At 46.1% G+C, this 25,152-nt stretch overlaps 1 protein-coding gene across 3 annotated transcripts in view; it reads right to left on the reverse strand.

Moving 5' to 3' along the window:
• Positions 1-25,152, reverse strand: part of LOC149366664 (flap endonuclease GEN homolog 1-like) — a 64,759-nt gene that overhangs the window by 2,274 nt on the left and 37,333 nt on the right. For 2 of the 3 annotated variants that reach the window (XM_089551887.1, XM_089551879.1), the window contains 8 exons: positions 17,143-17,324; positions 15,070-15,152; positions 14,030-14,112; positions 12,643-12,729; positions 10,803-10,942; positions 7,292-7,344; positions 6,548-6,709; positions 1,159-1,308 (listed from right to left, as the gene is read on the reverse strand). In XM_089551887.1, the coding sequence (XP_089408013.1) occupies positions 1,159-1,308; positions 6,548-6,709; positions 7,292-7,344; positions 10,803-10,942; positions 12,643-12,729; positions 14,030-14,112; positions 15,070-15,152; positions 17,143-17,324 (940 nt within the window). Of the gene's footprint in view, positions 1-1,158; positions 1,309-6,547; positions 6,710-6,816; positions 6,876-7,291; positions 7,345-10,802; positions 10,943-12,642; positions 12,730-14,029; positions 14,113-15,069; positions 15,153-17,142; positions 17,325-25,152 lie in introns of those variants that run through there. The other variant, XM_089551897.1, reaches the window with a different exon arrangement.

Consider the following 25,152-nt stretch of genomic DNA (forward strand, 5'->3'; position numbering starts at 1 on the left):
CACAGTCTGCACTCCTGTAACTGGACACAGCACTCACAGTAGTATAAGGTAATATGGTGCCAAGTTTGGCTCGTTGGAATAACCCATCAAGATCACAGGGAAGCTTAAAATAGGGAGTAACACTAATGGGCACATGACAACCACAGTTTTGCATTTTGTTTCCAATCATTGAACTCCATATGTTATCCTTCGTTCAGCTATGGGTTAAGCATAAGGCAGACCTAAGAAGAAGGCTACACATACCAGTTTTTCTTCTCGGTGTGAGAATGAACTCGCGGCTGCTGAATATCACAATATCTAGAATGGGAAGGACTAGGGTTCTTTTCACCTTAGAGAGTAATAATTTTGGGGATGCAATAAATCATTATCCTCATGGCTGAATAAGAAGCAGTGCGGCCTGAGGACTCTTGGCGAAAGCTGTATTAAAGGGAAACTGCATAGGTTTTAGAAATCAACGAGCTTAAGAGGGTCGAATGTGTGAAACCTGCAGGTAAAGCATGCGAAGTCTTTTTGGGCTAGCACTTGAAATAGTGAAGTAATCGCCGATTAAAATCCGGACGCCATTCCAGCTTCTCCGCAGCGCACAACGCCAAGTGGGGGCGCATGATGACGTCATCGAAGGTATGGGTACATTTCCAACGCACAAACGCGTGCTTTGAAGGAAAAAAACCAACGCCACCGAAGGCGAACCCTGCCGAGAGTTGTTTGGCAGCGTCTAATGCGTCAGGGCAGGGTGTGGCTGACGACAGTGGTAATTTGAAATCATACCTCCCATGACGTCACACTGAGTTTCCCTGCACTTCTCCGGTGCATTGAGGAGAAGCGCAAAATTCAATCGTCGATTACGTCACTATTTTAAATGCTAGTGAAAAAACACTTGGCATGCTTTACCTACAGCATATAAAGATCTGTATCCTTGAATGTCGCGAAATTCTCAAAAAAGTGCTGCAGTTTCCCTTTAATCTAGAAACATCAGGTGCAACTGTTAAAACTTCGAATATACTCAAACAAGTTGCGCACAGTACTGTGTGTCAGAAGAGTGCTTCAAAACTGGCCTACCAGGTTGTATTTTTCACATCATGGAATGACACTTTGTCTACCAGGACGCAGTTTTTTCAGTTATGGAAGTGGCGAAGAAGTGACCTCTACTATACTTACCACTGGCCTTTGCAGCTTTATTCGCTATTTTATTTTTTGGCTGTTTCTTTTTCGATATCTTTGAACTGCTTCGATTGTCCAGCTTCGGATAGACAACCCCGAACATTTCCTGTGGCTCCACTGTGTCAGGGCGTGATGATGCAGGACGCACTGCAAAGTTAAGAAGCATTTATTGAGTCAAAATACGACTACAAGTCAGAACATTGGCGGCATTAGGATACAAGTTTGTAAAAGATCCTACGGATTGGTTTCCCAAATAAATTCATGTTATCACCAGAAGTAGGCCGATGACATGACTTAATTGCCACGGAGACATTTGAGCACATTCACCTCGGATTTTAATTTACTACTGAAAGTCTCCATCAGGCAGTCCCATAACTCCATATATTTCCAAATAAATTATATGAATTCAGTGTGGAGTGTATAGAGTAGGTATGGACATTATGAAAGGTGTGTATAAACTTACGGATCGTGGGTTCGGATCCCACCGGCGGCATGTGGTTGTTTTTTCTTCTGCTTTTCTAATCAATTAGCTTTAAGCGATAACATATTCAGTAATATTATAAGTTGATCAACACCACAAAATAAATAAAATAAATTAAAAATCCCCTGTGCCCCTTGGTTTCTGTGGCTGTTGGCTTCTCTCAAATGATACCATAGACATTTATAGAAGTTATATGGACATTTTTATGGAAAGTTTGTGGATTTCATGCAAAAAAAGTATGGATGTCAACATAGTTTTCCATATCGTATGGACTCTATATTCCCCATAATTCCATACAAGCGCCTCGTATGGAACGTTTCAGTTGGGAGAACTGTGAACGTTGGTGCCGTTTGCTCATAGGCCTCCTTGTATCTAAAGAGGCTGACAGCCTAGCCCGAGAAGTTTAGTCTGCGGAGCCAGCAAGTTGCTTGCGATGTAAAGGGATGCTTTCAGGAAAAAATGACAGATCATTTTTGATTAATATGGGGTCTGCCTAACCAACTCTGTGAGCAAAGGTCTGAAGAAGGCAAACGCCACACTACGATGTCCCATTCTCAGTGGTTTTTTCTTAACTATAGCGCGAGTTCAATAGAAAGCTTGCACGGATGATCGTGACTATGTTTTAGGGGTGGCGAGTCTGGAGATTTACATTATTTCTTTATGTGCTGTCAAGACTGTTGTAAAGCAGATAGGTGTGTGCGTGTGGCTCCTATTGCTGAAGTGATCAGGAAGGCAAAATGGTTCTCCGCGAGACATCGCTTCCCCACAAAGGAACCAAGAAATTCAAAGCGAGGCTTCTCGCCGCGCTAACCACGCTGTCCCTTCACGGTCGTGGGAAGTCGGGGAGTCTGAAATGAAGTTTGTCACGCGATCCATCAACTTTATCCAAACAGCGGCAGTGGGGAATGCGGGACGATTGGCGCCATCGATGTGGTGTCGATGAGATTCGCGAGACAGATCCACCACTTGTCATGAGTGTTCAGCTGTAGAAATCATGAAAGAAAGCCTGGCGACAGCTCTCTATTAATACCGACATATGGCCTTCACTGACCAAGGCCACCTGGTTTCTGGTTTGGGTATTTGACAGCGATGGTCTCTCCTACTATTCCTGCAGAGTCCCCAGTAAAGCTATTGCCGTCCCACATAATCATCATCATCAGCCTGACTAAACCCACTGCAGGGCAAAGGCGTCTCCCATGTCCCTCTAATTAACCTTCTCCTTTGCTAGCTGCAGCCACCGTATCCCCGTACACTTCTAAATCTCATCCACCCACCTAGCTTTCTGACACCCTCTGCTACGCTTGCCTTCTCTTGGACTCCACTCTGTTACCCTTAAAAAGATGTTTACAAACATGCACGATGCAGTTCTGTCTTAGCGATACTGAACCGAAAATTCACAATACAAGCGCATGTAAAAGTTCAAATAGACAAAGACACCATCTTCATTTCCAAAGATAACAAGCCTTAAGAGTTATTGAAAGATGAGATCTCCTGAAGTACTGCCATCCTCTGTCTTGCTTTGCATGAAAAATCTGACCCGGTGACCGTTAATAAAATTGTGCTCTTCATGCACATGATTCACACCGGGCTTACAACCTAATGGAAAGATCAGGCTGGTTTCTCTGATTCAGCCACCAATTGATGTACGAGAGTTGCTTAAGATACGCTAATCAACACATCCGTGCTTACTACAGAGAACTGCATGTACAACAAAGCTATATTAACAGCAGCTGACTCAGTTAGATGAACTGTACTCGAATCATAAGGTCTGACCCCAATGTGCCATGATGAATTATATACCAGGAAATTCCGCCTGAATTTTAATCTTCATCGACTTGGTCGACGGGAGTGGATTTTTCAGCTTTAAAGCAAAGTCTGCGCTTTTGAGAACTGCATTCACTTTACGACTTTTCTTTCAGTTCCTTGAAACCTGGCACAGCTTCTCTGATGATCTCAGGATAATCCTGAGTGCCTTTCGATAACGACTTTGCACGGATGCGTGAAGAAATGTTTCTTCGTTTTGGCGGCGTGCAGCCAAACTCACACTCTCCGTCATAGTCATCGCTGTCACTGATTAGCACTGCTGCCTCAGCTTCACTGCGTGAGGCTTCAGTAATCCTTTGTGAGTGTCGTACAGTACTCTTACCTAAAGAAGAGCCAAGAGACTCGTCCCAAGGTTTGGCAGAGGACTTCACAGGCTTTTCCAAGGCATCTGGCGCTCCAGGCGTCATACGCGGTGATGGCTCTGCCTTTCTTGTCAGCATCACAACTGCACCATTTTTGCTGCTTGAAGGTGTTTTAGGGATTTGGGAAATGATGTCACCGCCACGCGTTTCTGGTTTGGCAGAGGACTTGTCAGGCTTTTCCAAGGCATCTGGTGCCCCAGACGTCATACGCGGTGATGGCTCTGCCTTTCTTGTCAGCATCACAACTGCACCATTTTTGCTGCTTGAAGGTGTTTTAGGGATTTGGGAAATGATATCACCACCACGCGTTTCTGGTTTGGCACAGGACTTATCAGGCTTTCTCAAGGCATCTGGTGCCCCAGGCGTCATACGCGGTGATGGCTCTGCCTTTCTTGTCAGCATCACAACTGCACCATTTTTGCTGCTTGAAGGTGTTTTAGGGATTTGGGAAATGATATCACCACCACGCGTTTCTGGTTTGGCACAGGACTTATCAGGCTTTCCCAAGGCATCTGGTGCCCCAGACGTCATACGCGGTGATGGCTCTGCCTTTCTTTTCAACATCACAACTGCACAATTTTTGCTGCTTGAAGGTGTTTTAGGGATGTGGGAAATGATGTCACCGCCACGCGTTTCTGGTCTGGCAGAGGACTTATCAGGCTTTCCCAAGGCATCTAGTGCCCCAGACGTCATACGCGGTGATGGCTCTGCCTTTCTTGTCGGCATCAAAACTGCACCATTCTTGCTGCTTGAAGGTGTCTTAGGGATTTGGGAATTGATGTCACCGGCACACGTTTCTGGCTTCTCTTTGCCCATGTTTTCACTTTTGTCATGGACCTCTTGCTGCTGCTTTACAGACGCAACCGGAGAGAAGTAAGATCTTAGGTCCCCATTGCTTCCTGTGGAAAGAAGTTTTTGTTTTTTGATTTTTTTTCTCTCAGCACAGCACACAGCAACTCACAGATCTGGCAAGTGCCTTAAGCTGAATCTCATCACCAAACCAAGTAGTCCATTTTGTCATCACATGTAAATACTGAGCGTTTGTAAGAATTAGGTAGTATTTCATTTGACAGTAGGGCCATTACGCTGCCGGCAAAAAAGTGCGGCCCCTACAGGTTTACTCTTAATCGCAAGGAGTAAGGTACACCTCAAGAGGTTTACACTTCTTTGCACCTGCAAGAGTAGTTGTAGAGATGCACCATGGGGGAAAAAGTAACAGACCCCCCTCGACCTAGTTCCTGCCCGTGCCACTTTGCGTGGGGGTACCACTGAACAAAACACTTCTGGCGCTGAGACCGGCGCAGTGGGCCTGTTGCGAATCCAGAAGTGCTTTGTCAATTGGCGCCCCTAGGCAGGTTAGCACTGGCCAGAACTTCGAGTCGGGGGTCTATTACTTTTGCCCTCATGGTAGATTTAAGCTCCACTCCATCCAGAGGAGTATCCGAATCGCCATTTATATAACTATGCTCTTAAAAGTGCACAGTCTGCCCTCCTGTAACTGGATGCAACATTCACAGTAGTATGGTGCCAAATTTGGCTAGTTGGAATAGCCCATCAATATCACAGGGAAGCTTAAAATAGAGAGCAACACGATGGGCACAAAACAACCGCTGTTTTGAATTTTGTTTGCAGTCATTGAACTCTCTCTTTTATCCTTCGTTCTGCTATGGGTTAAGCATAAGGCAGACCCAAGAAGGGGTCTTATACCTGTGCCACACGCGCACATAGAATGGCAGTAAATGCATGAGGCCTTAAGTTTGTTAATGTCATTATTTTCGGAGTTGGTGCTACACGTCCACATTTGATGCCATTATCGAAAGTGACTATGACGATAACGCTTGCAAGGTAGTCAGAAGTTTCATCTGAATATAAACATTCCTAATGAGCACAATATATCGGGAATGTTGTTCAAATGTAATGTAGAAACGATTTTCTAGAAAATACGGCTGTTCCTGCTTTACAAGTCGAAAAAGTTGCCATAAACTCGCATGTCAACACCCAAGTCGAGAGTACCTGTCAATAAGGCTGGTTAAAACAGCGCTCTTCGCATCGAAAATGCAGTATATAAATGCCTCATCTGACTGAAAGTTAAGAATTAACCATTTCCTACTGGTTAGAAAGTTGTTACTAACAAAACTGCATGCTTTTCTGCGTGTGGAATGGGAACGAGAGTACGCATTGCACGGGCGAATGAGTTGTCGAGAACTCAGTAGGTCGCGAATGGCAGTAAGGCTAATGCCATTAAATTTACGCGTGTGGCACCAAACGAATGCCATTAAAACTTAAGGCAGTAAGCACTTAATGGCATTAAATCTGTCCGTGTGGCACGGGTATTAGGCCACACATACCAGTTTTTCTCAGTGTACGGTAATGAACTCGCAGCTGTTCTGAACACCATAATAGTATCTAGAATGGGAAGGACTAGCGTTTTTTCACCTTAGAGAGTCTAGTAATTTTAGGGATGCAATCGATCATTATCTTCATGGCTGAATAAGAATCAATGTGGCCAGAGGAGTCTTGGAAAAAGCTGTATTAATCTACAGAAACATCAGGTGTGACTGTTAAAACTTAAAATATACTCAAACAAGTCACGTGTCAAAGGGGTGCTTCAAAACTGGCCTGCCAGCTCGATTTTTTCATATTATGGAATGACACTTTGTCGACCAGGATGCAGTTTCTTCAGTTATGGAAGTGACGAAAAAGTGCCTTCACTACTTACCACCGGCCGTTGCTATTTTATTTGCAATTTTATTTATTGGCTGTTTCTTTCTGGCTCCCCTTGAACTGCTGCCATTGTGGAAACTCTTGACCAGCTCGGGATAGACAACCCCAAACATTTCCTGTGGCACCACTGTGTCAGGGCGTGATGATGCAGGACGCACTGCAAGGTTAAGAAGCATATATTTCCCGAAATGGCATTAGCCGCTCGATCCGTTCCCTTTACCCGAACAGCGGCAGTGGGGAATGCGGGACAATCTCATACCACACCTTCAACTATTCGTCGCAATTCTTGCAATCCGGCATGTATTTCCTTTGCCTTTCTGCATCTTCGGAGAAAGAATGCATTTGACAGTCACCTGCGATACATCTGTTTCTACTGCTGCGTCACTGCGTTCATGCTGGCGACTTACGAGGCGTGCAATATATGGAACCGAGTTCCGACCCCACCTGTGGCGCCATCTGGTCTAAAATTAAGAACTGTGCGCTGCAAACGGTCTATATTCAGTCCACTCCTTATGCCCGTTTTAATTAAGTCCCCTCGTTGTGGAGGTTTACGCAGTCGGACATAATAAATACAGAAAACATAGACGAAAGATCTCATTATATTCACGGCTAGAAACACACTACTTGCACATGTACAAAATATCCATAATCATGACACATGTCAGTGACAAAATAAAAGGTGCGTTATAGCTTCTTGATTCTTTGCTAAGACTGAAGTGAGGAGGTGTTCATTGCTTACGTTTAGTGTCACGCCATTCGACTTTATAACAGTCTCCTATCTTCTGAATGATCCTGTTCATGCAATGAAAAAAAGAAGACAATTAAGAATAGTACAACCAAATGCATCTGCTAAACAAGGGTTTGACGAGGTGCTCTTGCTGCTGCTCACAACCTGAAAAAAGTAAACTGCAAAACCTGCACCAAAATAAAAACCTTCGGTGGAACAGTGGCCTTCGTTCCAGTACCAACGAGGCCCTTGTTATGTGTGTCAAAATGAGACCCTCAGTTCCAAACCCTCGTCTGCTCAAAAGCTTAATGAAGTCCTCGGTTCTGGCAGGCATGATGCCATAAGCAGCATGAGAGAGTGTTCACACTGGTGGAGCCCTCGTCCTTCTATCACATTCTATGTAACGCTTGCAGTATTGCAGGACATTCTACGTCCACCCCTACAGTTGAAGATTCCACCGGTGAAAACTATCATGGTTGGGTTACACGCAGCATAACTACACTTTATTTATCTGGTCTGACTAGAAAGGTTAACTATACTCAATTAGTCATTACTATCATGCAATTATCATTAAGTATCGATTAAGTAATGATTGGCATATGCCCATATAAGGCACGTAACCGAAACGCGGACACATCTGCCGACACGGCTGCTAACGACAGTATTAGGCATTAAAGGCTTTCACCTTAATGCCACGTGACGTACCCACTTGCATGCCGTGATTGCAGTGCTCTCAAACCTTGCCCCGCCGCGGTGGCTCAGTGGTTACGGCGCTCGGCTGCTGACCCGAAAGACGCGAGTTCGATCCCGGCCGCGGCGGCTGAATTTCGATGAAGGCGAAATTCTAGAGGCCCGTGTACTGTGCGATGTCAGTGCACGTTAAAGAACCCCAGGTGGTCGAAATTTCCGGAGCCCTTCACTACGGCGTCCCTCATAGCCTAGTTGCTTCGGGACGTTAAACCCCAATAAACCAAACCAAACCAAACCTTGCGCCCCACAAACAAACAGCTCATCTAGCCGGGTGTGCAGCCGCTTAAGAGGTGACAGCGCTGCGACACAGGTGCTGGCTGTGCGATTTACACAAACGCAAGCGATAAGTGCTCTGCGCTATCAAGAACCGCCGCAAGGAAAGCATACCGCTGGCATAAATCGCACAGCCAGCCAATGCGTCACTGCCCTGTCTGTTTCTAGGCGGCAGTAAAACGGGCTAAATATTCCGTTCATTCCTACACGGAACTTCTGAGAGCACTGCAATCATGGCGCGCAAGCGGGCATGTCACGTGGTAATTTGTTTTTATATTTCGCGGGCATCTGCAGTAAGTGAAAAAAATAGCTAGAAATTGTTCATTCCGAAGTTTTTCGGGTCATTTTACAACTTTCTCAGTGATATTTTTCATCTATCTTCATTGCTGGCAAAGTTTGTTAATTAATCTAGACTAATTATGCAATCAAGCACTATATAAAAAATAGTACAACTCACTCCACACAATAGCCAGCACCATGCATTTGGTCGCATCATCTTAAAGTGCCATGGCTCATTTTTAAACCCTGGCTAAATTAGCTGGGGCGTATATATAAACAAATTATCAACGGCCTGACTACGCCCACTGCAGTGCAAAGGCCTCTCCAAGTAACCCTGTCATCTGTGAGCTGTGGCAATCCTATTCTCGCAAACTTCTTAACCTCATCCGCCCACCTAACTTTCTTCCGCCCCTGCTACTCTTGCCATCTTTTGGAATCCACTCCATTGCGCTTAAAGACCATCGGTTGCCTTGCCTTCGCATTACATCCCCTGCCCAAACCCACTTCTTCCTCTTGATTTAAACTAGGATGTCTTGAACCTGCTTTTGTTCCCTCACCCACCCCGTCCTCTTCCGATCTCTTAACGTTACACCTATAATTGTTCTTTCCACAGCTCGCTGCGTTGTCCTTAACTTAAGCTGAACCCTCTTTGTTACTGTTAGCCTCGACGTTTCAGACAAACACACGACGGCTAAATGCGGGAATGGCTATAGGCGTTAGTGCACTAAAAGTGATTACTCCACTTATTTCACCGTGATCAACAATAGAAACTAACCAAAATAAAACATTGTCCTATGCTTTCCTTCCTCGATGACTGTTGGATTCCTTCATATCAGGCTTTTTTTACAAATGTTTTTTCACTCGTTTTCGAGCCTTCTAGCCACCAGGGCACTCTCATCAATCTGAGCGGTGCACACATTCGTCGCTGTCATCAGCCTAGCTCAGCCCACTACATGGCCAAAGGCACTCCCATTTGTTAAGCACCTGCCATGGCCATGATATGGCAGCAGGATGACAAAAAAATTGGCTGGGGCTTAGCTAAGGTTAAGCCCGGGTATCTCGAAGCAAAAAGCTACGGTGATCCGCGATAAACACGCACTTGCAGCTAACGTCAAATGATGACGCATAACGCGCGGCAGCGTGCGCGTGTTCTATGGGCAAGCGTGCCTTATGTACCCCTCTTTTCAAATGCGCACTGCGCACGGCTGCGGCGAAAGGTCAAACGGTGGCAAGGGCGAGAAGTGGTGGCGCACATGCACAGTCGCCTGCGCCGTGCGTGACGTCACTCGTGCTCCGACATACGCCGGCTCACGCGAAGCGTGGTGTTGACTAGCGTAGTGAAGCTTTTAGCTTCAAAACTCATCCAGCCAGCTGGCTGTGTCTCGACCCATCTCGATTGCATCTCCCCTCCTTCGGTATCCTCTCCGACACCCAGAAAAAAAACCACCAGTTGTTAGTCCTGAGAAGTGCATGACCTGCCCACATGCATCGAATCCTTTCATTTTGAACTTAAGCTGCCTTGATATCACGTTTTCTTTTTATTCCTGCTCTTTTTTTTCTCTCTTAGTGTTCACACCGATCATTTTCCTCTCTGTCACTCAAGCACTTTTCTTAGCCTCATTTCCAGGCTATTTTTTCTCTCTCTCACTTTCCTGCCACACAGGCAATTGGAGAAGTCACAACGCTTGTCTAGAATACCCAAGCTGCGGACTCCGGACAGCACTGGCGACGAGGACGCGAGAATTCTCGCCAGTGTGGCAGCACATAATCACATACAGTTCGTCTCCAAACAGACGCTATCGGTAGATGTCGCCCGTGCAACTAGAAGCATGCACCTTGGGCGAAGTAGAACTACTAACATAGCCAGTCGGTGCAAATGCACTGAAGGGAGCAGTACTGCGCTAATAACAGACTCGCCACAAGGAGACGAAAGTTGTCTGTTGTTGCTGATACAAACAACTGGCGTATGTCCACAATGGGGTATCGGCCAAGAATCGGGTGGCATGGAGAGGATAGTCAGCCTGAAAGCTTTGCGAGGAAAAATGAAGGGAAAAGAAGAAAAAGGTAGAAGACGACACTTGCGGCAGAGTATCAACAGGGGACTAGCAAATCTCGGGAGAAGAGTTTTTTGACAATAGACAACATATTTCCAGGCCAGAGCTTCACTGCAGACTTAAGTTGTATCTGACTATCGCTGTCGTAGCCAGAATCAACGGCTCACCTCACAGGTTCCAGGCCATCCATTCCGCTGCAATTAGCTTTCCCACGTGCCTTACGTTCGAGGTGATAACGAGTTAGTAGTGGGAAAAGATGATTCCATGTTTTTTCAGATCCGAAGCCCAGCTTTTCTGATATGTACTCCTGAAGGAAATAGAGAAAATAGCATGAGCCCACAATGCTTGCGAATGTGCGGCACTGTAAATTTTGTTTAAAGGGTGCGATGAAGCAAATATCCACCGTTAATGCACCCGTGAACCCTCCAAAGGTCTGCAGATGCAAGGGTGTCGCAGTTCCTTCGGGTGCAAGGGTGCGTATGGGTGTACGGGTGCTCTTTACGACTTTTTTAACGACTTTGCAGCAGTTCAATAAAGCGTGATTTTGAAATGAAAGAAGCTATCCGAGCTTTTCATTTTAGCTGAATGCCTGCCCTGCTTAAAACCATTCTGAGGTTTTCCCTGTATTTCGTCTTATCTGCACATGCTTGCAGATGTATTCCTATAGCCTGCATCGCAATGGTATGCCGGGTGTCCCAGCTAAATGTAACTGAACTTTTAAAACAGGCGAAGTGTCCTAGTCCAGTGAAACCAACTGAGAGTTGTTCATAGCCACGTGGACTAGTCTTATTTTTTCGCTCTTCGAAGTTCATTATTTAGTTAAGTTTAATTAGCTAACTTTTATATTATTGACTTCAGGAAGAAAGTGTCAATGAAAAAGTTTTAGACCGCCTCCAAAAACCGCTAGTAGTGCTGTTTCCGTCAAGTTACAATCTACGTAGCTTCATTGGCCTTAAAAGAAAGTTATCACGTGACCAGCTGCTCGCTCACTTCTCTGCCCCAATGTGCACCCAAAGTCTCATCGAGGAGAGGACTTCAGAAAAAACGGATTTTATTCTTTAAGGCGCGTCTTGGGACGTTGAAGTGGCACAGCTGTCATATAGAAGCTTTTTCTTATTGTGCGGCTTATGGTTAAAGGCCGGTAAAAAAAACACTACTTTACATAAATATTACTTTGCTGCAAATGTTTCAGTAAGCTGTTTTTCAAAGCGATCTACAACTTTTACCATTGACACTTTGTTCCTCAAGTCAATAATTAAAAAGTTAGTTAATTAAGCTTAACTAATTAGTCAGCCTTGAAGAACAAAAAATACTGCAGACTAGGTCACGCGACTCTAAACAATCCTCATTTGGTTTCAGACGGCTAGAACATCCCGTGTTTTTTAAAAGCTTGGTTACATTTAGCTGGGACACCTGTATATAGCTAATGTCTTCGCAATCGGTCTGTGTATGTAAATCCTGGCTTATTCTCCTTTACCTTTATACATCATGCTTATTCTGTTGTGCAGCCACTCTTCATGTAACTGTTGATATTGAAAGGCTCGCTCTATAGCTTTAAACAGCGCCCCCGCACTTTGCGACGCCAGCTCAGTAATCAACTTTACTGCAATTTCTTTGGGTCCGGATGCTACATTTTTAGGAATTCTTGCTAGCACTTTCCTTAAGTGCAGGTTCCTATGGCTTAGACTTTCACCATTTATTTTAAATTTTAAAGGATGTGATGCAATGAGAGCAGGTGATGCCACTGAAGGAAACAAAAGTATCCTGGGGATTCGAAGTAGGAGGTGACAAAAAATTTGTTCGAATTATGGGGAGTTAAAATTAACGGGATACTTTTAATATACTTGATTCTGACTTCGGGGCCTCCATCTGCATGATATGCTGCACTTATGAAATGTATAAGCAAATAAAGACTGATTCTGATTCTGAAAAACGTTAGTTCTAATAAACATGCTGCTAAAAATGACTGAGTTCGGATTAATGACAGCGTAGTGTATACATAGTCACCTGACACTTCTCCACAGAGGGAAGCTTCCAGATGAAAGCGTCCAAATCTGGCATATCATTCTTGCTTTCCAAGTACTCAGATACGACCTGCACACAAAGCCATAGAGAATGCATGACGTTTTGTAGCTTTTAAGCAAAATTGTGCGGGAAATATTTAACGCGCCAACATTATGTACACAAGGCATGATTTTCATGTCGCTACGATCACTGGAAAACAGAAAAAAAAATTAGAGGAGACACCTAAGCTACGCCTTGGTGCACTGAAGAGGAATCTGAACACGTCTTTTTGCCGCGGGAACTCAATCTACACGTTCCGAGCATTCTTAGAAACTGCGATTTATTGCCCTGTGTGGCCGATTTCCCTAATTAAATCAAATTAACGTCCGGCTCCCGCCTTTGTTTTTTTAATTCTCCCCGTACGGTGCAACGTTTATAGAAAAGTATCTATAAACGTTGGTACGGTGGGCAGAGTCGACCAACGCGTGGAGTGCCTTTCAGCCAGCTCCGTGGAGGCTTTGCTTTGACTTTATTTTGTTTTTTTGCAATTGATCGCAACTCTTTTTTTTTGTTTAATTTCCCGTCCTTCGTCATTGGCCAAAGCCACGCCATGCGCTACGCTTCAACCAATGACAAAGAGCAAATGCGAGGCATGACATCACTTCAGCCAATGGTGAAGGGTGGGAAATTCAAAAGTGACATAGAATTAATTCCAGAATCACTATATTACACCGGCCCTGGATGCAATACCACCGTCTCTAGCTAGCCTCATTGATGTGCTATTCAGGGAAGTTCCATTTTTTTTTTTCAGGGAACTTGACGGGTAAGATTTAGAGAAAAGGGAATTAATTGTACGCAGTTTCAGGGAAGTTTAAGAATTAGGCTGTATTAATTTTTTGTCCGAATTCTCAAATTTAAAGCTGCTGCAAGGAAAATGGGCATGAAATAGTAATTGGGGGGCCTAACTGAGGGAATGTATGATTACAGCATTGAATATCACCGGCTACCTTGGTACAACGACTTAGAGTCCGGCCGTGTCACAGTGATAATGTTCCACCAATTGGCCGCACAACCACTGTTCAGTTTCTTTCCCTATACGGAAACAGCGTTTGAAAAGACTCGTAGAGCATACTGAACGCGTTATTTTGACCTGTCATTCGCCGGCTTCTGCACCTGTCCGTCAGTGCCGTACGTGCACGTTTATGCAAATAAGTGACCTCCTGGGTATGTTCCTGCCGTGAACAGAGTGACGTCATCGCCTGCGGCCTACGTTACCAGGAATAACGACCAAATGAAACGAAAACGAAATTAAACGCCACAAAATATGGCCCCTTGCTCTCTGTCCGAATGACGCCAACACAGCGAAAACAGACATGCTCGGGTCTCTTACCTCTTCGAAAAGGGTTCCTTGGTCAAGCATTTTTTTCCTGACTCTTTTCTCCAGCTTGCTTTCGGCCAACGTGCCTGCCTCCGCTTCGCAAGTTTGAGAACATGAGAAAAGAGAGAGACTGATCTAAGAAAGACTGATTTCATCAAATACGAGAAAGAAAGGTATTTCCAGGTTTGGTGCTTTCTACAGCTTAGTGCTTACAGCAAGGGCTAGACCATTTCCTGGCCCTTAATCATGATGTCAGAGCTCCTTGATCATATAATTTGCGAAACTCCTCTTTTAAACCTGGCTAGTTTCTGGGGCCACTTCATGGAAGCCAGGGCATGAAAATGCCAGCTAGGAGCGGCGAATGAAAGCTACAGTCATCTGTCATCATTAGCTTTAATTAGAAGTGCTTAATTGTATACATTGCTTCAAGGTTTAATTTACCTGCCAAACTAGTATATCTAAAAACATTTTCTACTGCATCTACTTCACTGATTTTGTTTCCAGAAACGATCGCTATTTCCAACCATCCCAGAATTTATAACTTCTGGAGAGTTTATGTTACTGCCTCCACGTGGCGTGTCAGTCTGCTAATTTCGAAGTTTTGGTCCAATCAGTTCGCCAGAGTTCAATACATGGGCCCTGTGGGAAGTCTCGCAGAAGATAGGACCATAAAGCTGAGCTGTAACATAACATGTGATGTCACGAACGACATCACGTCAGACCAATCCCCGGGACACACAAGTGAAAGCATACCACACGCACTGTCTTTCGTCTCTTGTTTGTCTGTCTATAGTTCGCACTTTTTTTCACCACGAGCCAAATGGCATAGCCCAAAACCAAACTCTTCTGGGCTCTAAACTTTTCATGAAGTGTGTACATGTGATGAAAGGACAGTAGAAGAGGAAGATGAATTGCTGGAACAAACATGGACGACACTACTGTCCTGGTAACTGGCAAAATAGCCCACACTGATGTTTCCCAGCAGTATGACCCTGGCTCAATGTCCACACGATATCAATTTGCAACTACGAATTCCACCTTGTCACGCTCACCTTTACGCTTGCTCGAGAAGGTGCTGAGCCGCGGTTTCTTCTTAGGTGCCTCCTGCACTTTCGCGAGCTTCCATCGTCTCATCCTGGATAGTTGCAAATATTACGCATGATGAAAACAAAGGCACAGTAAGTGACTCACATCTCGGTGGATACCTCAACCACGTCCTGACAGAGAGAATGAAGATCGCAGTTACAGTAGAAATGGAAGAGGCGTCATAGTGGAGGGCTCCGAACTAATTGCAACCATTTAGGTTTCATTAACTAGCACTGATATCGCACAGCATACTACCATATTTTTCTTTTCGCTTCCTTCCAAAGCCTCAGTCTGCATGCCAGCAATGGCAGTCAGTACTTGGGGTCAGCGGTTGGTCTCATTGGAAGGGTCGTAACTACTAAACAAACAAAATTATGCAACAAGTTTTTAATGATTCCAAAATTTTATATAAAAGCGAACACGTGGACAAAGTTTAGAAAATATAAAAATGGGTTTATTTTTTTAATTGCTGTAAGAATTTTTCATTGTTCTGTGTTTTCTTGAAGTTGGTGCGACTATATCTCTTTGTCAAAGAGACATATAAATATCAGCGTCAGCAGTTTGATAGGTCTCTTTGCATAGATGATAACGTTTAATAACTGCCATTCTGCTGCAAGCCGTTTTTGATATATTGACCTGCAAACTAGATAAAAAATGTTCTTTGGGAGAATTTTTAAAGATTTATTAAAACAGCTATAGCTTGCAGGCAGACAAAAATAACGGAGCGCAAATAAAAACAACCATATATTTACTCAAACAGTTTTCAGGCGCCTAACTGTAACATATTTTATGTAATTCATAACCAAAGTTGTCCAAAACAGCAGAGCACTGAAGCACGGAACTCCACTTCTACATCATTAATAATTTCGCGTGGTTAGAAAAAATTGTGAGGCGCAAAATTAATTGCGGATCGCTCCTTTCCAGTGATTAGTCAATAATATATAAAAATTTCAAATAAATTGAAGAGGTACCAGCCACCCTTTGTTTGATCTTACGTGGAACAGCCCACGGTATCTATATCTAATGGTGAATTCCAATCGGTGATCCGGACCAGGTTTTCTTGCTTCACACAAGTGAAAAGCATGTTTCCTACGATTTTTATGCGAAGCATATTAACGTAGGTTTCGGGCCTTCGCGCGACGCCCGGCGGTGGCCACCATTGACCTTGAAGTGAGATCACATGATTTGACGTCACGTGATGACGTCACGCCGGCTGCAGATGGGGCCTCATATCGCGCTGTCGGACGTCGCACGGCGGAGGCCTCCACGCTTCGGTTCGCGCCGTCGCGCGCGACGCGGCGGCGGCGCCACCATCGCTGCATCACGTGATATGTGACATCACGCCAGGGATGAAGCGGCGGTGGTGGTGGTGGTGAAAACTTTTAATTACTGAAATAGAGTTTGGGAGCCACAGAGTGGCCCCGCTACATGGTCGGCGTCCCTAGTCCGGGACACCGCATGACAATGCCCCGTCTCTAGCCCGTTTCACCAGAGCCCTTTGGGACTCAAGCGAGGAGCAGTTGAGAAGGGCAGTCTCCCATGCCTCTCTGGAAGGGCGCGCGCCCGCCGTCGCGTCAGTCTCTGCGCCCGGTGTATGCGGTCAAGATGCCTCCAAACGCTAAGGACGTTAATAATAAGAATGCAAAACGAAGGCTGCTTCGCATCCACTGGGCTTAACCTTGATAAGCCTCCAACTTTTTTTATTCAGCTCCTGAGTTGATTGAACCGCGACGGTATAGTCTCTAAGCCTCCCTATAAACGTTTTGCTCCTTCATAAATTCAGAGAGCTGCTCCACGTAGCCGTCTGGAATATGCCATAAGAATATTACCTTATGCCAAAAGGCATAGGGCGAGAATGGCACGACTCTTGCCTTACCCCTCTTCATCGATTTTCTTTCTCGCTTTTTCGGTTACAGTATCACCACCGACGCTCGACACCAGAACGTGTTGCAGAAAGTGGGACAAAGGCCCAGAAACAATGCAAGAAAAAGTAAACGGGAGCACCTCGAAACACGTGTCACCATCTAGCATTGTCTGACCTTTCGATGGGGTCATCGTTGCCAAATTCATCCATTAGCTTTCGTGCTCTCTTTATGCCGACCCCGGAGACACCTTTAGAGTAGTCACAGCCCACCAGCACGGCGAGTGCCACGAGCTTCTTGCGGTCAAGCTTCGTCTTCTCCTCAATGTCAGAGATGGTGTACTCATGGAACGTCGGATCCTGGGAAAATCGGAGACGGAAAATGCTCTTGAAACATTTAGCTGGTACAGCCAGACACCTCCTGAGAGCACGTGTTTGGCATCTGCATGAAATGACGTCATCACAAAGCAAGGCGGCACGACCCTTGTTGTCCGTCACATCATCCATTCAATAAAGTCCTATGATACATTTTAACTAGACGGACACTCATGACATCTCCATCAACTTTTGGTTTTAGTAAAAGTTGATTCATGGCTTTTATATGCCGATGTTTGTCGGGCACCGAAAGCTTTCTTTTATTGCCAAGTAAACTGGAAGTGAAATAGAGCATTCCTTCCCCGCTACCAGATTCAAGCTCCTGAAGTCGATAACTAAAAGGACTCGCTTGAAAGTGAATGGCAATGTGACCTAGCCTTGGATGCTTGCAACGAGAGAAAACATTGTAGTTTTACTTGTGAACTAGTTCAGCATAATACAGTTGTTTATAGGTGGGATAGAAGACCGGTCGGAGAGCAGCGAAGGCACGTTTGAGTGAGTGACAGTTAGTTGAGTGACAGGACGCTGAAGCTCCGTGACCAGGATGGCGATGAAGGGACCCCAGCACCTCACACCAAATGTAACGTGGCGGCCAGCCGAAGAATGAGGCGTGGTGAACCATGAACGAGAGATGATTTAATGGCCGCTGGCCTAGCGCGAGCGCTCCGTCCCGCGCCACTGCCAACTCCGTCTTCGTCACAATATGAATAAAGTCTGTTCAGCTGAAATGGCAATCGTTTAAGCTGTGGTTGCGGTTGGTTCCATAATCAGTGAGAAATCGGCTGTAAATTTAAGTTTTGTTGCTTGAGTTTAATTCAGCTACAGTCAGTTAACTTTATATTAGGCCATATCAGTCAAGAACATATTAACTTTTTAATGACACGTGAGAAATCGGGTGTAAATAGATTTTTTGCTGCTTGAGTTTTAATTTTACTTGTAGTCAATTAAATTTTTATTGGGTCGTTTCAGTCAAGAACGTAATGACTTTTTATGGACCAAACTTATTAGGATTTGGGTATTAATATACATTTTTAGACTCCATAAACAGTTAATTGCATCTCAGTGTGCATTTTTGTAAGGTACCTGCAGCCCGACATCGCTTTCTGACCCACACAGTTTGGATTTCGGCCCGGGCTGTCAGCGCAAGATATCGTACTGCAGCCCAAGGAAACACAACTGCACACACGGAAAAGGACACCTAACGCGCGAGCATTTTTAACTCTCAGATTCCAAAAAAAAAAAAATTGGCGCTGTGGGACATGACCACGCTCTGCGAACACCGGCAGAAACGCATTGCGCGGTCAGAACATGGAACTACTTCAAGGCATTTTCTTGCGAAAGCAACACTACACTAGGTGTGAGCGATTTCGCGGAGCCCCGGAGAGCCCCAACTGCGCATGCGCGAGAAGTGAGTGACGTCAGAGCAGCGCGGAGCCGCCGCCGACTCCTCCGCTGCGCGGGTGACTCAGATAGAGGTGGTGCCGCGGCTGCGATTGCCAATTTTTTTCACAGGATGCGCCGATAGACGCCCCGAGGAGCTGTAACTTCCTCTCTGCTGCTCAACATAGCCCTGGCGCCGCTACCTGATGAACCAAGAAATATACCTTAACTGAGGTATGGGATTTACGCGAAAGACATCGCTGTATCGCGCTGTATGACATCGCGAAAGACGTGACTGTATCGGGGAGGCGGAAGACACACTGCAGGAGGCTGCGGATAAGGAGGACAGAATGGTAGGCCCCAATCATTTGACCCCAACCTAGAGACCCGACCATCACGGTCGTAGCAACAGCCGTAGCCAGAGTAATGAGAGCCCGCGGGCTCGGTTTACAGATACAAGTCATCATAAACCATAAATACGCTGGATAAGCAGCAACTGACGCGTCTGATCAGAATGGTTGCTGGACACAACTACGGGCACAGCAAAACCGACAGCCTGGCTTTTAGTGATGCGTTTATAGTCAGCCGCAAAGCGTACCATCCTTCCATTTCACAACCTAGCCCGGGGCCGGTTAAGACGGGCCACACCACGGTGACGAACGCAGTCAAGACGGCACTTAAAATGCCTGCACAGGCTAGTACTACCCAGCAAACCAAAAACCTCTCAGAGATGTCTAGCTATAGACGTCTCTGAGAATTTTTTGGTTTGCTGGATAATCGTAGTCCTATACGCTGGCCAAATCAAAAGACTTAGACGACCCCAACGGGTTCCTTAGCGGCACAGCTAATTGGCCCAATATTAGAAATGAATTGGAAAGTGCCGGTCCTACATAGGAATAGAGTGAAACTACCCGTTTCCTATATTGGGTCAATTACCTGTGCTGCTAGTCTTCCCCTGGCCGGACACACGATAAGTGTGTCTCTCTGTCTCTCGGTTTCATCAGCCGAACAATGTCTCTGACGTCAAATTGAGGTTTTACGTCGCGTGAGGCATGGAAAAACTGCAATATAATCGCTGCTGCATCTTTTTAATTCACTATATACAGTGTTGAAGCCAGCCTTCCCCAAGGGTCGAAATGACAACGAATGCAGAAGCAGTGATTGCATTGCGGCTTTTTTTCATTTCATTTCATTTTCATTTTTATTGGTTTTGTTTGGCCAGTACAGAGACTGCAAACAAGGGAGAGCAAGCTAAAGGCGCCTAGTAGCGCCTGACAGAGGCCTGCCTTCCCCATGTAAAAAAAAACAAACAAATGCCTCATGTCGACCTATAGCCACGCTTTGACGTCACAGTCATCGTTCGGCTGTTGAAACCGAAACGGCACAAGAAAGAAATTCGATTATGAATGGTTTAGCGGGCGTAGGAGAATCATCATCATCATCAGCCTGATTACGCCCACTGCAGGGCAAAGGCCTCTCCCATGCCTCTCCAATTAACCCTGTCCTTCGCCGGTTGCGGCCACCGTATCCCCGCAACCTTTTTGATCTCATCCGCTTACCTAACTTTCTGCCGCCCCCTGCTACGCTTGCCTTCTCTCGTAATCCACTCCGTTACCCTTCAGGACCAGCGGTTATCTCGCCTTCGCATTACATACCTTGCCCAAGCCCACTTCTTCCTCTTTATTTCAACTAGGATGTCATTAACCAGCGTTTCTTCCCTCACCCACTCCGCCACGCATCCTAAAGTTAGGTGTCTATACTCATTTAAGAATAGAAGAGAGAAAGAAAGAAAAGAAGATGGGGAAGAAGATAGAGGGACGCGGTAGTAGAGAAAGGAATGAAGGGAAGGGGAAAAATTGCTGTATAAACAAGGCTGCGGCTTAGTTACATCATGGCTCTCTCTGAATGTTTCAATTAAGCCGGAGCCTTATTTAGGTAATTTTTCTTACGGTTACATCTCGTATACACCTATGAGACACTTGTAGGCTAACGAAAAGGCTTGACCTTAAACTGCGAACTGCGGAGTGAGCCATGTAAAGGAAACCGGAGCGAAGTAGAATGGTTCAGGAAAAGTGCGAGTTGACATTTTTGAAGGAATCGAGAATAAATGGGCAGGGCATGCATTTAATACAAAAGGAATGTAACCAATCGTCCTTAGGGGTAACGGAGTGGATCCCAAGCAGCGAGCCAGGTTGGAGGACGAAGATTGTGAAGTTTACGGGCCTACCCGGTGGGCACTGAACCTCCCTCGGACGTCCTGCAGACAGCCTGAACATCCGCAGGGCGTCCCTGGGAGTTTTTAGTGCCCATTAGGCTATAGCCACAGCTGGCACAGGACAGGGGAAACTGGAGGGAGATGAGAGAGGCCTTCGTTCTGCAGCGGACGTACTTAAAGGGGCTGCGAAACACTGCCTGGGGGAATACCGGCTATACTTCAGGTGGGTTCTTTATGTCACACAGATGCTGACTTAAAAAGAATTACAGGAATCGATGCACAGGAACGGGAGTTAATCAGTGAAGAAATTTCAAAATACAAGCAAACAAAACGCTGCCCTCAACTCGATTTTGGCGGGGCTTCCCACTCCTATTTCGCTCTCCCAATGACGGCACCTGGCGCAACCAATCAAAACAGCCAGCCAGAGCACGTCGCGGAAGTTTGTACTCCATGGTTGCCTGCTCTCTGTAACTCGTTCTTGCTGAGACTGGCAGCGTTGTTTCCATGCCAGAGCGCCCCTGGTGGTGTATTTTTATTTTACTTGATTTGCAGGGCTTTTATCTAAGACAAACAAATTGTTTTTGTTGATCTAATATAAAACGCAGACAGGTGACAAAATGTGTCTCTATTTATTTACACAATTTGCAGTATATTTACTGTTTGTCCGGTCATCAAGCTCGCGCCAGGTGATGTCATATCCGCTGCTAAAAACCCGCCACTGTGTGGCGGCACCATCAGAGCCATGAAGTTGTTCTTGGGAGGACATTAAAATATTAAAAAACGGAATGTACCCGTTATTACCGACGCTAATAGCACCATTATAACTCACTGTATGCAATCAACAGGCAAAACGCTTTACTAAGATTGTGTTTCTCGGCCCCTTTAAGCTGATTCCGATGATGACATCGTAGCACACTGGCATTTCTTTCATTTCGCCTCCATCGAAATGCAGACACAGTGACCTAGCAGCCAAATGCCATAGGCACTGAGCCACATAGGCGGGTCAGCTATAACAGCATGTATTTTTGCACTTAGAACAATGGGGAGTAAATGACGTCATAGCTTCAATCATGCCGGGGGAAATAACTTAGAGCTTATGAGGCCCAACGGTGACCTCTCGAAGTGTCCGAAAAAAGAAGGGAAGAAAAAAAATGGAGGGGACACTGAGGCTCCGCCTTAATGGTACGACGCGATAGCGTAATTGACATTTAATGCCAATTTTTTTATTTGCAGTGAAAAGCTGTTAGAGGGAGTCCAACCACGATGGCCCGTCCCTAAAAATACAAAACAGTTCTGCTCGTTTTATTCTTTGTAATTATAATCGAGCTGCCTGCATTTCTGCAATAAAATTAAATCTTAGCCTGCCATATTTAGCATCCCACCGTAAAGCCCATGGACTTTCACTTTTTTTTACAATATATTTCAGCATCCTTCCCTTCGCGACGAACTGACCTCCCCTCCCCAATACATTTCATCAAGGCTAGATCACGAGAACAAAGTCAGAATTCCATTATGCAAAACCAATGCCATGTTTCAGTCATGGCTTCCCCGCACAGCTGCTGAGAGGAATCACCTCCCCGCATCAACCGCTACAATTATTGACAACCAACGCTTTAAGACCATATTAGAGAGCACTGCATAACTTTAGGAGCACTTATTTCATTTTTTATGCACCAGCATTTTTTTCATTGTACTGCTGCACTGTATGTATTGTATTATATTCTATTAACCAGCAGATCAAGAACCCATTTGATAACATTATATAACTAGGAGCCATCATTTCTGTATTACTAATTACTTTGCTGCGCTGTGCGTTGTTTTTCTTTTAGTTTATTTAACCACTCCTCTCAAAAATTCCTGTGGCCCTGAGGGTACACGAAATGAATAACTAAATAAATAAATAAATGGTTGGTTGGTTTATGGTGTTTAACGTCCCAAAGCAACTAAGGCTATGAGAGACGCTGTAGTGGAGGGCTCCGGAAATTTCGACCACCTGGAGTTCTTTAACGTGCAATGACATCGCACAGTACACCGGCCTCTAGAATTTCTCCTCCAAAGAAAATCAGCCGCCGCGGCCGGGATGGAACCCGCGTCTTTAATAATAATAATAATAATGCCTTTATTTCTCATCACAAGGATGAGGGAGGCAGAGAGAAAAAGCTAGGGGTGTAGCTTGACGAGCTCTCGCCTCCCCAAAAATAGATATAACTTGTACAGGGAAAATATGCAGACAACATAACAGCATACCGGCAAAACTTAAAAAAAGAAAGAAAAAAAAAAGACAAAGTGCTCGGGTTATAGTGCTCGGGTCAGCAGCCGAGCACTATAACCACTGAGCCACCGCGGCGGCAAATAAATAAATAAAAATTGGCAGAGGCTTAGCTTGGTTAAGCCCGGTAGGTTGCAAAAGCAAATGGCAAACTATCTTTGCACACAGTGAGAAAGATCCACCGTGACTATATATCGCCGCCCTCCGCCAACGGATCGAGCTGGGGGCACTTTCTTTATGCAGCTGGTATGACGTCACCTCGACTGTTCGACTGTAGCGCCACTGGTGAGAGGAGCGCGAGGCTCACCGCCGTGACTACCGCCGCCCTCCGCCGACGGATCGAGCTGGGGGCCCTTTTTTATGCAGCTGGTACGACGTCGCCTCGACTGCAGCGCCACTGGTGAGAGGAGCGCGAGGCTCACTGTCGTTACTACCGCCGCCCTCCGCCGACGGATCGAGCTGGGGGCCCTTTTTTATGCAGCTGGTATGACGTCATCTCGACTGTAGCGCCACTAGTGAGAGGAGCGCGAGGCTCACCGTCGTGACTACCGCCGCCCTCCGCCGACGGATCGAGCTGGGGGCCCTTTTTTATGCAGCTGGTATGACGCCACCTCGGCTGTAGCGCCACTGGTGAGAGGAGCGAGGTTCACTGTCGCGACTACCGCCGCCATCCGCCGACGAATCGAGCTGGGAGCCCTTTTTTATGCAGCTGGTATGACGTCACCTCGACTGTAGCGCCACTGGTGAGAGGAACGCGAGGCTCACCGTCGTGACTACCGCCGCCCTCCGCCGACGGATCGAGCTGGAGGCCCTTTTTTATGCAGCTGGTATGACGTCACCTCGACTGTAGCGCCACTGGTGAGAGGAGTGCGAGGCTCACCGTCGTGACTACCGCCGCCCTCCGCCGACGGATCGAGCTGGGGGCCCATTTTTTCGCGGCTGGTATGACGTCACTCCGCGAAAGGTCCACCGTAACTACCGCCGCGCCACGCTGAAGGCTCAAAACCTAACGTAGTATTGCTTTCGCAATAAAATAACGCCACGGGTGAGCGTGCTCTGAAGACGATAAAGGGAGCGCGAGGAGGGCGCACGGGATGATCACGTGATCGGCCCCTCTGCAGCCTCACGAGTGCTCCTGACTCGCCAATGGCTGCAGCGTCATCATTGCGGCTCAGAGCAGATTTCGCGCGGGGCGTAAAACTGCTACACGTTACGTTGGCCATGGCAGACATAGTACCGTCGAATCAGCTGCATTCAGCATCAGAGATTAGGCGCGCGCGCCAACCTGAGAAAACTGGTGAGCAATGGCAAACTCCAGCCATGTGTGAGGCAGAACTTGTCAACAAACAAGGAAACAGTGAGTGAATGGGAATGTCAGTGAGTGGTCATGAGCGTGAGTAAGTGGTTACGAGCGTGAGTCGACATGAGTGCGAGTGTGAGCGACTGGTTGAGCGGAATTGAGTGCGAGTATGAGTGAATGGTTGTGAGGCAGAACTTGTCAGCAAACAAGGAAACAGTGAGTGAACGGGAATGTGAGTGAGTGGACATGAGCATGAGTGAATGGTTGTGAGTGCGATTGAGTAGTTGTGAGTGTGAGTGAGTGGTTGTGAAAATGCCAGTGGTCATGAGTGCCAGTGGATGGTTGTGAGTGCGAGTGGACAAGAGTGTGAATGTGAGTGAGTGAATGTACGTGTGAGTGCCATGAGTATGAGTGTGATTGAGCTACGTACCTCTCATAGTGCCGAGGTATGGTCAGAACGCGTAAGCCTGGCGGCTTCACGGTCAAACTGAACTTGGGAACGCGGCATATGTTCGGGAGAGCAAAGCGTCCGGACTAGCTTTCTCCTATTCAAGGAGCCGCCACTGGCTAACTGTCTGCTAAAGGATCTACAGCGCATTCGCAAAGCCGAAGTGCGGCGAGAATACCGTCATGGGGGCATCTTTCTGCT

This window comes from Amblyomma mixtum, chromosome 1, assembly GCF_055824585.1.
Source record: "Amblyomma mixtum isolate Tamu chromosome 1, ASM5582458v1, whole genome shotgun sequence".
In the NCBI taxonomy this organism is placed as follows: domain Eukaryota; kingdom Metazoa; phylum Arthropoda; class Arachnida; order Ixodida; family Ixodidae; genus Amblyomma; species Amblyomma mixtum.